This window comes from Myripristis murdjan, chromosome 20 (genome assembly GCF_902150065.1).
Source record: "Myripristis murdjan chromosome 20, fMyrMur1.1, whole genome shotgun sequence".
NCBI classification, from domain to species: Eukaryota; Metazoa; Chordata; class Actinopteri; order Holocentriformes; family Holocentridae; genus Myripristis; species Myripristis murdjan.
In genome coordinates this window covers 157,501-170,962 of record NC_043999.1, presented here as the reverse complement: position 1 = coordinate 170,962, position 13,462 = coordinate 157,501, and the positions used below count along the sequence as shown (strand labels likewise).

Here is a 13,462-nt window from a genome sequence, read left to right as displayed (position 1 = left end):
TTGTGTTTACTGTCGGCCTGATCAGAGAAACCCCTCCCTCCCCGCGGAGTTCCGGGCATGCGCAGTGCGTGCTGGCAGTCGGTACTTCCGTGTTGTGCTGCTGTCACCAGCGCGAGGAGCAGCGACGGTAAGCAGCGACAAACCGCCATCAATCTGATCAAACCGTGACGTAATGACGCAGCGCGGCGCGCGGAGCGGCGGCCGCGGCCCCCCCGGCTCCGCTGCGGGGGGCCGCGGCCGCTCCGAGCCGCGCGGGGCCCCGCCAGCAGCCCCGCGGCGCCCCGCAAGGCTCCGCGCGGCGCCCCGCACGGCCAGGCTCGGCTTCCGGTCGGCCTGTCAAAGTAAAAGACGCGTTGACGAGCGCCTGTAGTTTTGTGTTTTAAGGAGTTGATGAACGGGCTCTTATTCTCTTGTTTCGATATATTTCCTGTTGAAACCGGAAGTGTGCGCGCACAAACCCAACAAGAGACAGAAGCAAGGTTTTATTTTGAAGGGACGAGTGGAGGAGATCTGAAGGGTTTATTTGTTTCTCTCCTTTCCCTCCAAACCTTTAATCAGCTGTTTGAGGAGGAATCAGAGCCTGAAGCCTGCCAGGTGGGCTCCACACCTGGAGCTGCTGGAGCTCCTGCTGCCAGGTGGGCTCCACACCTGGAGCTGCTGGAGCTCCTGCTGCCAGGTGGGCTCCACACCTGGAGCTGCTGGAGCTCCTGCTGCCAGGTGGGCTCCACACCTGGAGCTGCTGGAGCTCCTGCTGCCAGGTGGGCTCCACACCTGGAGCTGCTGGAGCTCCTGCTGCCAGGTGGGCTCCACACCTGGAGCTGCTGGAGCTCCTGCTGCCAGGTGGGCTCCACACCTGGAGCTGCTGGAGCTCCTGCTGCCAGGTGGGCTCCACACCTGGAGCTGCTGGAGCTCCTGCTGCCAGGTGGGCTCCACACCTGGAGCCGCTGGAGCTCCTGCTGCCAGGTGGGCTCCACACCTGGAGCTGCTGTGGCCAAGACAATAATAAAGTCTAGGAGTCCAGGGTTTAAATTCCTCAGTTTAATCCCAGTCTCATAGCGCTCCTCCTCCTCCTCTTCCTCCTCCTCTTCCTCCTCCTCCTCCTCCTCCTCCTCCTCCTCCTCCTCCTCCTCCTCTTCCTCCTCCTCCTCCTCCTCCTCTCCTCCTCCTCCTCCTCCTCCATGAATGTGTTTGTATGTAAAAGCTGCTGGGTCATGTGATCCGTCTTCCCTGAATAAACAGAAGTGATGTTTGTTTGTTTGTTTGTTTGATGTTTGTTTGTTTGTTTGATGTTTGTTTGTTTGTTTGATGTTTGTTTGTTTGTTTGTTTGATGTTTGTTTGTTGACTTGGTGAAGTCGTCAGCGTGGTTGAGCGATGCTGGGATGAAGCAGCTCCTCGGTCAGGACAGATGTTGCTTTGGGTTCGACTTGACTTTGATCCAGTAAAACCATGAAACGCTCTGAGCGCTCTGAGCGTGTGTGTGTGTGTGTGTGTGTGTGTGTGTGTGTGTGTGTGCGGCTCTGGCAGACTGAACGCTCCTCTCATTAAAAGTGACACAGTGATTATTGATGGAAGTGGCCGAGCCGCGAGGCTGAAACAGGAAGTGATGTCATCAGGGAGGAAGCGGACGTCACCCGCCTGTGGAAAACGACTAAATTCAGTTAGCAAACAATAACTGGAACACGGGAGACTCAATATCAGAAAGCTTGAAACAAAAAGAGAAACTAAAGTCAGATCAGACCGGAGCTGCCGGGTCACGTTTCCTCACAAACACCTAAACTGGTCCTCATGGCGCTGAGGGGCTCCGGGCCCCTGGGGGCCCCAGACCTCACTGTGTTAACCCCCTCTGCTACTGCACCAAGAAAACTGCAAAATCAAACTGAATACATTCACTGTTTATAGAAGACAACACAGCAGCAGGCTTTCAGACTTTTATTCTGAAGGGTATTTAGTGTGGGTCCTGTTTCACTCTGTGTGTGTGTGTGTGTGTGTGTGTGTGTGTGTGTGTGTTAATATTTGTTTTAGTTGTTGTAATGAAGAATAATTTCCTCTCCTGTTTCTGTTTGTCCCGCCTCCAGGTCTGTGCTGGACTGTGATTGGCTGACTGTGGATGGCCAACATGGCTGTGATTGGTCCCTGAGTGGAAGGAGTCAGAGCACACACACATTTACATGGTAACACACACACACACACACACACACACACACAGTGTGTTGACCTGAACACGCCCAGGTGTCAGCTGGTCAGGTGACCTGCTGAAGGTGGACAACCAATCAGATTGCAGGTGGAATCAGCAACAAATCAGGACGCTGCCAGTCTGTGATGTCACCACAGCCCCTCCCTCTTTCCTGATTGGCTGTTTTCCAGCTGCAGGTCGTTAGCACTCGCATGTTATTGGTCCAACTTTTTAACGCAAACAAATTTAACAAGAGAAAATCTCAATCCTGTTGGTCAGTAGCTGTTGGTCAGTAGCTGTTGGTCAGTAGCTGCCTCCTGTTGATCAGTAGCTGTTGGTCAGTAGCTGCCTCCTGTTGATCAGTAGCTGTTGGTCAGTAGCTGCCTCCTGTTGGTCAGTAGCTGTTGGTCAGTAGCTGCCTCCTGTTGGTCAGTAGCTGTTGGTCAGTAGCTGCCTCCTGTTGGTCAGTAGCTGTTGGTCAGTAGCTGCCTCCTGTTGGCCAGTAGCTGTTGGTCAGTAGTTGCCTCCTGTTGGTCAGTAGCTGTTGGTCAGTAGCTGTCTCCTGTTGGTCAGTAGCTGTTGGTCAGTAGCTGTCTCCTGTTGGTCAGTAGCTGTCTCCTGTTGGTCAGTACCTGTTGGTCAGTAGCTGTCTCCTGTTGGTCAGTACCTGTTGGTCAGTAGCTGCTTCTTGTTGGTCTGTAGCTGTCTCCTGTTGGTCAGTAGCTTTTGGTCAGTAGCTGTCTCCTGTTGGTCAGTAGCTGCCTCTTGTTGGTCAGTAGCTGCCTCCTGTTGGTCAGGAGCTGTTGGTCAGTAGCTGCCTCCTGTTGGTCAGTAGCTGCCTCTTGTTGGTCAGTAGCTTTTGGTCAGTAGCTGTCTCCTGTTGGTCAGTAGCTGCCTCTTGTTGGTCAGTAGCTGCCTCCTGTTGGTCAGGAACTGTTGGTCAGTAGCTGCCTCCTGTTGGTCAGTAGCTGTTGGTCAGTAGCTGTCTCCTGTTGGTCAGTAGCTGTTGGTCAGTAGCTGCATCTTGTTGGTCAGTAACTGCCTTCTGTTGGTCAGTAGCTGCCTCCTGTTGGTCAGTCGCTGTTGGTCAGTCGCTGCCTCCTGTTGGTCAGTAGCTGCCTCCTGTTGGTCAGTACCTGTTGGTCAGTAGCTGCCTCCGGTTGGTCAGTAGCTGTTGGTCAGTCGCTGCCTCCTGTTGGTCAGTAGCTGTCTCCTGTTGGTCAGTAGCTGTTGGTAAGTAACCGTCTCCTGTTGGTCAGTAGCTGTTGGTCAGTAGCTGTCTCCTGTTGGTCAGTAGCTGTTGGTCAGAAGCTACCTCCTGTTGGTCAGTAGCTGTTGGTCAGTAGCTGCCTCCTGTTGGTCAGTAGCTGTTGGTCATTAGCTGCCTTCTGTTGGTCAGTAGTTGCCTCCTGTTGGTCAGTAGCTGTTGGTCAGTAGCTGTTGGTCATTAGCTGCCTTCTGTTGGTCAGTAGCTGCCTCCTGTTGGTCTGTAGCTGTTGGTCAGTAGCTGCCTCCTGTTGGTCAGTAGCTGTTGGTCAGTAGCTGTCTCCTGTTGGTCAGTAGCTGTTGGTCAGTAGCTGTCTCCTGTTGGTCAATAGCTGTTGGTCAGTAGCTGTTAGTCAGTAGCTGCCTCCTGTTGGTCATTAGCTGTTGGTCAGTAGCTGTCTCCTGTTGGTCAGTAGCTGTTGGTCAGTAGCTGTTGGTCAGAAGCTACCTCCTGTTGGTCAGTAGCTGTTGGTCAGTAGCTGCCTCCTGTTGGTCAGTAGTTGCCTCCTGTTGGTCAGTAGCTGTTGGTCATTAGCTGCCTTCTGTTGGTCAGTAGCTGCCTCCTGTTGGTCTGTAGCTGTTGGTCAGTAGCTGCCTCCTGTTTGTCAGTAGCTGTTGGTCAGTAGCTGTCTCCTGTTGGTCAGTAGCTGTTGGTCAGTAGCTGTCTCCTGTTGGTCAATAGCTGTTGGTCAGTAGCTGCTGGTCAGTAGCTGCCTCCTGTTGGTCATTAGCTGTTGGTCAGTAGCTGTCTCTTGTTGGTCAGTAGCTGTTGGTCAGTAGCTGCCTCCTGTTGGTCAGTAGCTGTCTCCTGTTGGTCAGTAGCTGTTGGTCAGTAGCTGTCTCCTGTTGGTCAATAGCTGTTGGTCAGTAGCTATTGGTCAGTAGCTGCCTCCTGTTGGTCAGTAGCTGTTGGTCAGTAGCTGTCTCCTGTTTGTCAGTAGCTGTTGGTCAGTAGCTGCCTCCTCTTCGTCAGTAGCTGTTGGTCAGTAGCTGTCTCCTTTTGGTCAGTAGCTGTTGGTCAGTAGCTGTTGGTCAGAAGCTGTCTCCTGTTGGTCAGTAGCTGCTTCTTGTTGGTCAGTAGCTGTCTCCTGTTTGTCAGTAGCTGTTGGTCAGTAGCTGCCTCCTTTTGGTCAGTAGCTGTTGGTCAGTAGCTGTCTCCTGTTGGTCAGTAGCTGTTGGTCAGTGGCTGCCTCTCTTGGTCAGTAGCTGTTGGTCTGTAGCTGTTGGTCAGTAGCTGTCTCCTGTTGGTCAGTAGCTGTTGGTCAGAAGCTGCCTCCTGTTAGTCAGTAGCTGTTGGTCAGTAGCTGTCTCCTGTTGGTCAGTAGCTGTTGGTAAGTAACCGTCTCCTGTTGGTCAGTAGCTGTTGGTCAGTAGCTGTCTCCTGTTGGTCAGTAGCTGTTGGTCAGTAGCTGTCTTCTGTTGGTCAGTAGCTGTTGGTCAGAAGCTGTCTCCTGTTGGTCAGTAGCTGTCTCCTGTTGGTCAGTACCTGTTGGTCAGTAGCTGCCTCTTGTTGGTCTGTAGCTGTCTCCTGTTGGTCAGTAGCTTTTGGTCAGTAGCTGTCTCCTGTTGGTCAGTAGCTGCCTCTTGTTGGTCAGTAGCTGCCTCCTGTTGGTCAGGAGCTGTTGGTCAGTAGCTGTCGCCTGTTGGTCAGTAGCTGTTGGTCAGAAGCTGCCTCCTGTTAGTCAGTAGCTGTTGGTCAGTAGCTGTCTCCTGTTGGTCAGTAGCTGTTGGTCAGTAGCTGCCTCTTGTTGGTCAGTAGCTGTTGGTCAGTAGCTGTCTCCTGTTGGTCAGTAGCTGTTGGTCAGTAGCTGTCTTCTGTTGGTCAGTAGCTGTTGGTCAGAAGCTGTCTCCTGTTGGTCAGTAGCTGTTGGTCAGTAGCTGTTGGTCAGTAGCTGTCTCCTGTTGGTCAATAGCTGTTGGTCAGTAGCTATTGGTCAGTAGCTGCCTCCTGTTGGTCAGTAGCTGTTGGTCAGTAGCTGTCTCCTGTTTGTCAGTAGCTGTTGGTCAGTAGCTGCCTCCTCTTCGTCAGTAGCTGTTGGTCAGTAGCTGTCTCCTTTTGGTCAGTAGCTGTTGGTCAGAAGCTGTCTCCTGTTGGTCAGTAGCTTCCTCTTGTTGGTCAGTAGCTGTCTCCTGTTTGTCAGTAGCTGTTGGTCAGTAGCTGCCTCCTTTTGGTCAGTAGCTGTTGGTCAGTAGCTGTCTCCTGTTGGTCAGTAGCTGTTGGTCAGAAGCTGTCTCCTGTTGTTCAGTAGCTGTTGGTCAGTAGCTGTTGGTCAGAAGCTTTTGGTCAGTAGCTGCCTCCTGTTGGTCAGTAGCTGTTGGTCAGTAGCTGTCTCCTGTTGGTCAGTAGCTGTTGGCCAGAAGCTGTCTCCTGTTGGTCAGTAGCTGTTGGTCAGTAGCTGCCTCCTGTTGGTCAGTAGCTGTTGGTCAGAAGCTATCTCCTGTTGGTCAGTAGCTGTTGGTCAGTTGCTGCCTCCTGTTGGTCAGTAGCTGTCTCCTGTTGGTCAGTAGCTGTTGGTCAGTAGCTGCCTCCTGTTGGTCAGTAGCTGTCTCCTGTTGGTCAGTAGCTGTTGGTCAGTAGCTGCCTCCTGTTGGTCAGTAGCTGTTGGTCAGAAGCTGTTGGTCAGTAGCTGTTGGTCAGTTGCTGCCTCCTGTAGATTCTGTTTCCTCTGCAGGGACCAATCAGCTGCTGCTTCACATGCTTTAATCCTGCGCTCTGATTGGTTCACTTTTCTCAGCGCTGTTACTAAACTGCAGCTGGCATCTGAACACTTGATGATGTCACTGGTGTGATGTCATCAGCTGCTGACGCTGTGTGTTTGTGTGTGTGTTTGTGTGTGTGTATATGTGTGTGTGTGTGTGTGTGTGTGTTTGTGTGTGTGTGTGTGTGTCAACAGATCAGAGCCAAAGAGACAAAATGAAGAACAAAGTCACCAGCAGCACACAAGGTAACACACACACACACACACACACACACGCACACACACACGCACACACACACACACACACACACACACACACACACACACACACACACACACACACACACACACATAATATTTGTTCATTTATTTTTTTCTTTTTCTTAATTTATTTATTCATAATTTGTAGCACATTTGATCATCATCTCTTTGAGTGACTTTGCTGATCCAACATGTTTTTGCCAGTTTCCTGTATTTTCTCAGTAATTTTCCAGTAACCTTTTGCTAATTTGCCAGTTGCTTTTGTCTCCCTGTTTTGAGAGAAATGAGGTGTATTGGCTCCAGTTTGAAAGGCATAACCCTTTAGACTGATTTCCCCTTAAAATTCCTCTTTAGTGAAGCAAATCTCCAGGCCTGCAGAGACAGAAAGATTATTAAAAATTACAAAAGGTAGACAGACAAAGCAGTTCAGCTCTCATGTCCCCCTGCAGCGCCCCCTGGTGGAGACAGCAAAGTGTCTCCTGTCCCTCTGAGCTCCATGTTGCTCTGAACATGAGCTGACCTCAGAGCAGTGTTGCTGCGTTGCTGAAAGTGACTGAGCAGCAAACAGCAGCTCTGAGGTCAGTGCTGCAGGTCTCTCTGCTGTCTGAAGCTCATCATCAGACAGTGATGGTGGCCTCCATAGGGGGCGCCGGCGAGCGTCCGCTCTGCTTGTCCCACACACAGGGCAGGGACGCTGCTTCACCTCAGGGAGCTCAGATGGAGTCCTGATCTGCTCGGGAGCTTTCACTCCGTCTCCTTCCTTCTTACCTGGAGAATCCTCCATTAGAACAGCAGCCCACCAAGGTGTGACACACCTGGCTGTTAGAGGGGACGGGAGACGGCCTCTGATTGGTTCACTGCATGTTACGCCCAAAACACAGCCAGGACTCATGAGGAGACTCAGGACAAGACTTTAGAGCCAGGAGCCTGGAGCAGCTCACCTTTAGTCCAGCAGCAGAGCGCAGCAGCTCAGAGCCTCAGGTGTTTTCAGTCTGGAAGCTTCTAGATTGTCCAACATGTCGTAGGAGAGATGCTCCACCTGGAGGAACTAAAATAATCTCTGCTGCATGTTTTTGTCTGGTGAATTAACACTGACAGTGCACACAGTTCACTGCATGTCTTTCAAAAATATTCAGGAACACATGGACAAGGCCATGAGCAGGTTAACAAGAGATGCCTGTAAATACAAGAAAATTTGCAAAAATAACTTTAAAAAAATGTATGAAAAATGTTAAAAATGCAGGAAAAGAAATATCAGGAAATTAGTAGCAAAATATTAAGAAAAGCTAATAAAATTATATTTTTAATGATTAAAAGATATATTTAAAAAGGTCAGATGTCTAAGGACCCCACTTTGAAAACCTGTGTGTGTGTGTGTGTGTGTGTGTGTGTGCAGTCAGTGTGAAGCGGCGCTCCTGGTCGTGGCAGCAGTACCTGCAGGAGCACGGCGCTGAGGCGGCCGCCGTGTCGCTCTTCACACAGGTAACTCCCTCAGCCAGATACATACATATATAGATACATATATATATATATACATACATATATATCTATATCTATATCTATATATACAGTGGAGGAAATAATTATTTGATCCCTTGCCGATTTTGTAAGTTTGCCTACTGACAAAGTATTTGATACCCTAGCAAAACATGATGTAGTACTTGGTGGCAAAACCCTTGTTGGCAAGTGAAGAGGTCAGACATTTTTTGTAGTTGATCACCAGGTATACACACACATCAGGAAGAATTTTGGTCCACTCCTCTTTGCAGATCATCTCCAAATCCTTAAGGTTTCGAGGCTGTCATGTGGCAACTTGAAGCTTCAGCTCCCTCCACAGATTTTCTATGGTCTGGACAGCAGCAGGGGGACCTTGCGGGCACTGCAGGATTTTAATCCATTACAGCATAGTGTGTTACCAATGATTTTCTTGGTGACCGTGGTCCCAGCTGCCTTGAGATCATTAAGAAGCTCCTCCCGTGCAGTTGTAGGCTGATTTCTCACCTTTCTCATGATTATTGATACCCCACAAGGTGAGATCTTGCGTGGAGCCCCAGACCGAGGTCAACTGATGGTCATTTTGTGTTTCTTCCATTTTCGAATAATTGCACCAGCAGTTGTCTCCTTCTCACCCAGCTTCTTGCTTATGGTCTTGTAGCACTTTCCGGCCTTGTGCAGGTCTATAATCTTGTCCCTGACATCCTTAGACAGCTCTTTGGTCTTGCCCATGATGGAGAGGTTGGAGTCTGATTGATTGATTCTGTGAACAGCTGTCTTATATACAGGTGACAAGTTGAGACAGGTGTCTTTTATGCAGGTAACAAGTTGAGATTAGTATCTATTATTAGTTGAGTATCTAACAGGTCTGTGGGAGCCAGAATTCTTAATGGTTGCTAGGGGATCAAATACTTATTTCACTCAGTGAAATGCAAATCGGTTTATATCTTTTATATAATGTGATTTTCTGGATTTTCTTTTTGATATTCTATCTCTCACTGTTGGAATAAACCTACCAGTAAAATTATAATAGTGTTCATTTCTTTGTAAATAGGCAAACTTACAAAATCGGCAAGGGATCAAATAATTATTTCCTCCACTGTATATGTATAATCTGATGGTGAATGTCGGCGTCCGGTTTGCTCTCTGCGTTTCTCCTCTGCCTGAAACGTCTTTATTATCTTTGTCTGTTTTATTTGTGAGTTGGGAATTATTTTTATTACATCACAGAATATGATTTCCTTTTTTTGTTGTTTGCTCTCTGTCTGTCTCTCTCTCTCTCTGTCTCTCTGTCTCTCTGTCTGTCTGTCTCTCTGCCTGTCTGTCTCTCTGCCTGTCTCTCTCCCAGTCCCAGTCGTTTCCCTCTAAGAGAAATGGTTTTAAAGTCGGGTTGAAGCTGGAGGGAATCGACCCGCTGCATCCGTCCATGTTCTGTGTGCTGTCTGTCGCCGAGGTAACACACACACACACACACACACACACACACACAGACAGTTATTTTCTCTCTGTGATGTGATTGGTCAGTGAAACAGGTAAATTATCCTCTTCTGTCTCCCTGCCAGGTGATTGGCTACCGCCTCCGTCTGCATATCGACGGCTACTCGGAGTGCTATGACTTCTGGGTAAACGCCGATTCACCGGACATCCGACCGGCAGGCTGGTGCAAAGAAAACAACCATAAGCTCCACCCACCTAAAGGTAACTCCTCTAACCCCGCCCACCTCCAGGTAACTCCTCTAACCCCGCCCACCTCCAGGTAACTCCTCTAACCCCGCCCACCTAAAGGTAACTCCTCTAACCCCGCCCACATCACCCCAGCCACATGCAGGGAATACCACCAATCCTCTGGGTGATTGAAAGAGTTAAACTAACTTCCTTGCTCTGTCTCTCTACCTGTCTGTCTCTCTATCTGTCTGTCTCTCTACCTGTCTGTCTCTCTGCAGGCTATAGTGAGACAGATTTTGATTGGCAGCAGTATCTGCAGTCCACCGGCTCGCAGGCTGCAGCAGAGACGCTGTTCAGACCCCACAGCACAGTCAGTACCTGTCTGTCTGTCTGTCCACCTGTCTGTCTGTCTGTCCGCCTGTCTGTCTGTCTGTCTGTCTGCCTGTCTGTGTGTCTGTCTGTCCGCCTGTCTATCTGTCTGTCTGTCTCTCTCTCTCTGTCTGTCCAACGTGCGTTCCTGTCTCACATTCCATGCCTGTCTCTCAGCTGCTGCCTGTCTGTGTGTGTGTGTGCCTGTCTCCCCCTCAGGGCGGCGCCCCCTGCAGTCTGCAGGCGGGCATGAAGCTCGAGGCCGTGGACAGGAAGAACCCGAGCCTCGTGTGCGTCGCCTCGGTCGCCGACGTCATCGAGCAGCGCTTCCTGGTCCACTTCGACAACTGGGACGACACCTACGACTACTGGTGAGACAGGCAGCTGAGAGACAGACAGCTGAGAGACAGCTGAGAGACAGATGGCTGAGAGACAGACAGCTGAGACAGGCAGCTGAGAGACAGCTGAGAGACAGACAGCTGAGACAGGCAGCTGAGAGACAGACAGCTGAGAGACAGACAGCTGAGAGACAGCTGAGAGACAGACAGCTGAGACATACGGCTGAGACAGACAGCTGAGAGACAGACAGCTGAGAGAGAGACAGCTGAGACAGACAGCTGAGAGACAGACAGCTGAGAGACAGACAGCTGAGACAGACAGCTGAGACAGGCAGCTGAGAGACAGACAGCTGAAAGACAGACAGCTGAGAGAGACAGCTGAGAGACAGACAGCTGAGAGACAGACAGCTGAGACAATCAGCTGAGAGACAGACAGCTGAGACAGACAGCTGAGACAGGCAGCTGAGAGACAGACAGCTGAGACAGACAGCTGAGAGAGACAGCTGAGAGACAGACAGCTGAGAGACAGACAGCTGAGACAGACAGCTGAGACAGGCAGCTGAGAGACAGACAGCTGAGAGACAGACAGCTGAGACAGACAGCTGAGAGACAGACAGCTGAGACATACAGCTGAGACAGACAGCTGAGAGACAGACAGCTGAGACAGACATTTGAGAGATAGCGGAGAGACAGACAGCTGAGAGACAGACAGCTGAGACAGACAGCTGAGAGACAGCGGAGACAGACAGCTGAGAGACAGACAGCTGAGAGACAGACAGCTGAGACAGACAGCTGAGAGACAGACAGCTGAGACAGACAGCTGAGAGACAGACAGCTGAGAGACAGACAGCTGAGACAGACAGCTGAGAGACAGACAGCTGAAAGACAGACAGCTGAGACAGACAGCTGAGAGACAGACAGCTGAGACAGACAGCTGAGACAGACAGCTGAGAGACAGACAGCTGAGACAGAAAGCTGAGAGACAGACAGCTGAGAGACAGACAGCTGAGACAGACAGCTGAGACAGACAGCTGAGAGACAGACAGCTGAGACAGAAAGCTGAGAGACAGCTGAGAGACAGACAGCTGAGACAGACAGCTGAGAGACAGACAGCTGAGACAGAAAGCTGAGAGACAGCTGAAAGACAGACAGCTGAGACAGACAGCTGAGAGACAGACAGCTGAGACAGACAGCTGAGAGACAGCTGACAGACAGACAGCTGAGACAGACAGCTGAGAGACAGCTGAAAGACAGACAGCTGAGACAGACAGCTGAGAGACAGACAGCTGAGACAGACAGCTGAGAGACAGACAGCTGAGACAGACAGCTGAGAGACAGCTGAAAGACAGACAGCTGAGACAGACAGCTGAGAGACAGACAGCTGAGACAGACAGCTGAGACAGACAGCTGACAGACAGACAGCTGAGAGACAGACAGCTGAGACAGACAGCTGAGAGACAGCTGAAAGACAGACAGCTGAGACAGACAGCTGAGAGACAGCTGACAGACAGACAGCTGAGAGACAGACAGCTGAGAGACAGACAGGTGTACTGTAGAAGCTGTAGTACATCAGTGTTCCACAGCCTGCAGGTCAGTGTTGTGTCCAGCGGGGGCAGCACTGAGCTAAACAGCCTGCAGGTCAGTGTTGTGTCCAGCGGGGGCAGCACTGAGCTAAACAGCAGAATCTGTGTGGGTCAGTGGGGCTCAATGCTCTAAACTGATCAGTCCATTTGATCCAGATATTGATCAGTAACTGGACTGTTCCTGTCCATATTTCTGCTGCAGACAGGATTATAAACTGAGATTATAATCCATGGCTGTAAAATGCTGTGAGTGTGAGCAGATTAGCACTGGCATTGAGGCTCTGTGCTGCTGACTGGCTGCAGAACCACAGGAGAACCAATCATCTGCTTCCTAAATGTTCCACATTTCCTTCCTCTGAGCTCAGAGAAATGTGGATCTCTCTGCTCAGCCTCTGCAGCGCCCCCTGCAGGAGGAGCAGGATTATCATCTACAGAGCCGACACTCTGCTCAGCCTCTGCAGCGCCCCCTGCAGGAGGAGCAGGATTATCATCTACAGAGCCGACACTCTGCTCAGCCTCTGCAGCGCCCCCTGCAGGAGGAGCAGGATTATCATCTACAGAGCCGACACTCTGCTCAGCCTCTGCAGCGCCCCCTGCAGGAGGAGCCGATGCTCTGCGGCGCCCCCTGCAGGAGGAGCCGATGCTCTGCGGCGCCCCCTGCAGGAGGAGCCGATGCTCTGCGGCGCCCCCTGCAGGACGAGCCGATGCTCTGCGGCGCCCCCTGCAGGACGAGCCGATGCTCTGCGGCGCCCCCTGCAGGAGGAGCCGATGCTCTGCGGCGCCCCCTGCAGGTGGAGCCGATGCTCTGCGGCGCCCCCTGCAGGAGGAGCCGATGCTCTGCGGCGCCCCCTGCTGCCTTCCTCATGGTTGATGTTGTTTTGTTGTTTTGATGGTTGATCAGGTGTGACAGCAGCAGCCCCTACATCCATCCTGTCGGCTGGTGTGAAGAGCAGGGACGCCCTCTGACCGCCCCACAGGGTAGACACACACACACACACACATTCACACACACACACACACACACACACACACACACACACACACACACACACACACACTCACACTCCTATCACATTTGCAATTTAATTTAAAGTTTCTTGACAATCTCTTTAATTTATGTTTTTTGATTATGATGATGATGATGGTGAAGGAGATTATCATTATTGTTGTTGTTGTTGTTTGTTAAATGTCCAGTAATTATCAGGTAATTTATTTTACTAACTTTGTGTTCTTTTTTTCTAATTTTTCTCTTTTGAGGGCAAATTTCCTAGTCATTCCTAGCTAATTTTTTGTTGATAATTTTGTTGGGTATTGTTAGAAAGACAGACAGACAGACAGGCAGGCAGGCAGACAGACAGACAGGCAGGCAGACAGACAGGCAGACAGGCAGACAGACAGGCAGACAGACAGGCAGACAGGCAGACAGACAGGCAAATGGTCCCAAGATGTCAAGAGCCAGTGAAACATAAAGAAACAAAACATTCACCAAAAAAACAAACAATGAAACTCAGAAGAGATGCCCTAACGACCTTCTGTAAGCCCCGCCCACTTTCACACATCAGCTGTGTGTGTGTGTGTGTGTGTGTGTGTGTGTGTGTGTGCGTGTGTGTGTG

The 13,462-nt window shown here is 50.7% G+C and overlaps 1 protein-coding gene across 3 annotated transcripts in view; it reads left to right on the top strand.

Annotated features, from left to right (window-relative positions):
• The window catches only part of l3mbtl4 (L3MBTL histone methyl-lysine binding protein 4), a 35,496-nt gene continuing 22,034 nt past the window's right edge, over window positions 1-13,462 (top strand). For all 3 annotated transcript variants that reach the window (XR_003930135.1, XM_030078818.1, XM_030078817.1), the window contains exons 1-9: window positions 1-127; window positions 2,077-2,172; window positions 6,335-6,385; window positions 7,797-7,882; window positions 9,243-9,347; window positions 9,457-9,592; window positions 9,838-9,929; window positions 10,148-10,299; window positions 12,751-12,827. Coding sequence is in view for 2 of the 3 variants with exons in the window: in XM_030078818.1 (XP_029934678.1) it covers window positions 6,355-6,385; window positions 7,797-7,882; window positions 9,243-9,347; window positions 9,457-9,592; window positions 9,838-9,929; window positions 10,148-10,299; window positions 12,751-12,827 (679 nt within the window). In the remaining variant the exon portion in view is untranslated. The remainder of the gene's footprint in view (window positions 128-2,076; window positions 2,173-6,334; window positions 6,386-7,796; window positions 7,883-9,242; window positions 9,348-9,456; window positions 9,593-9,837; window positions 9,930-10,147; window positions 10,300-12,750; window positions 12,828-13,462) is intronic.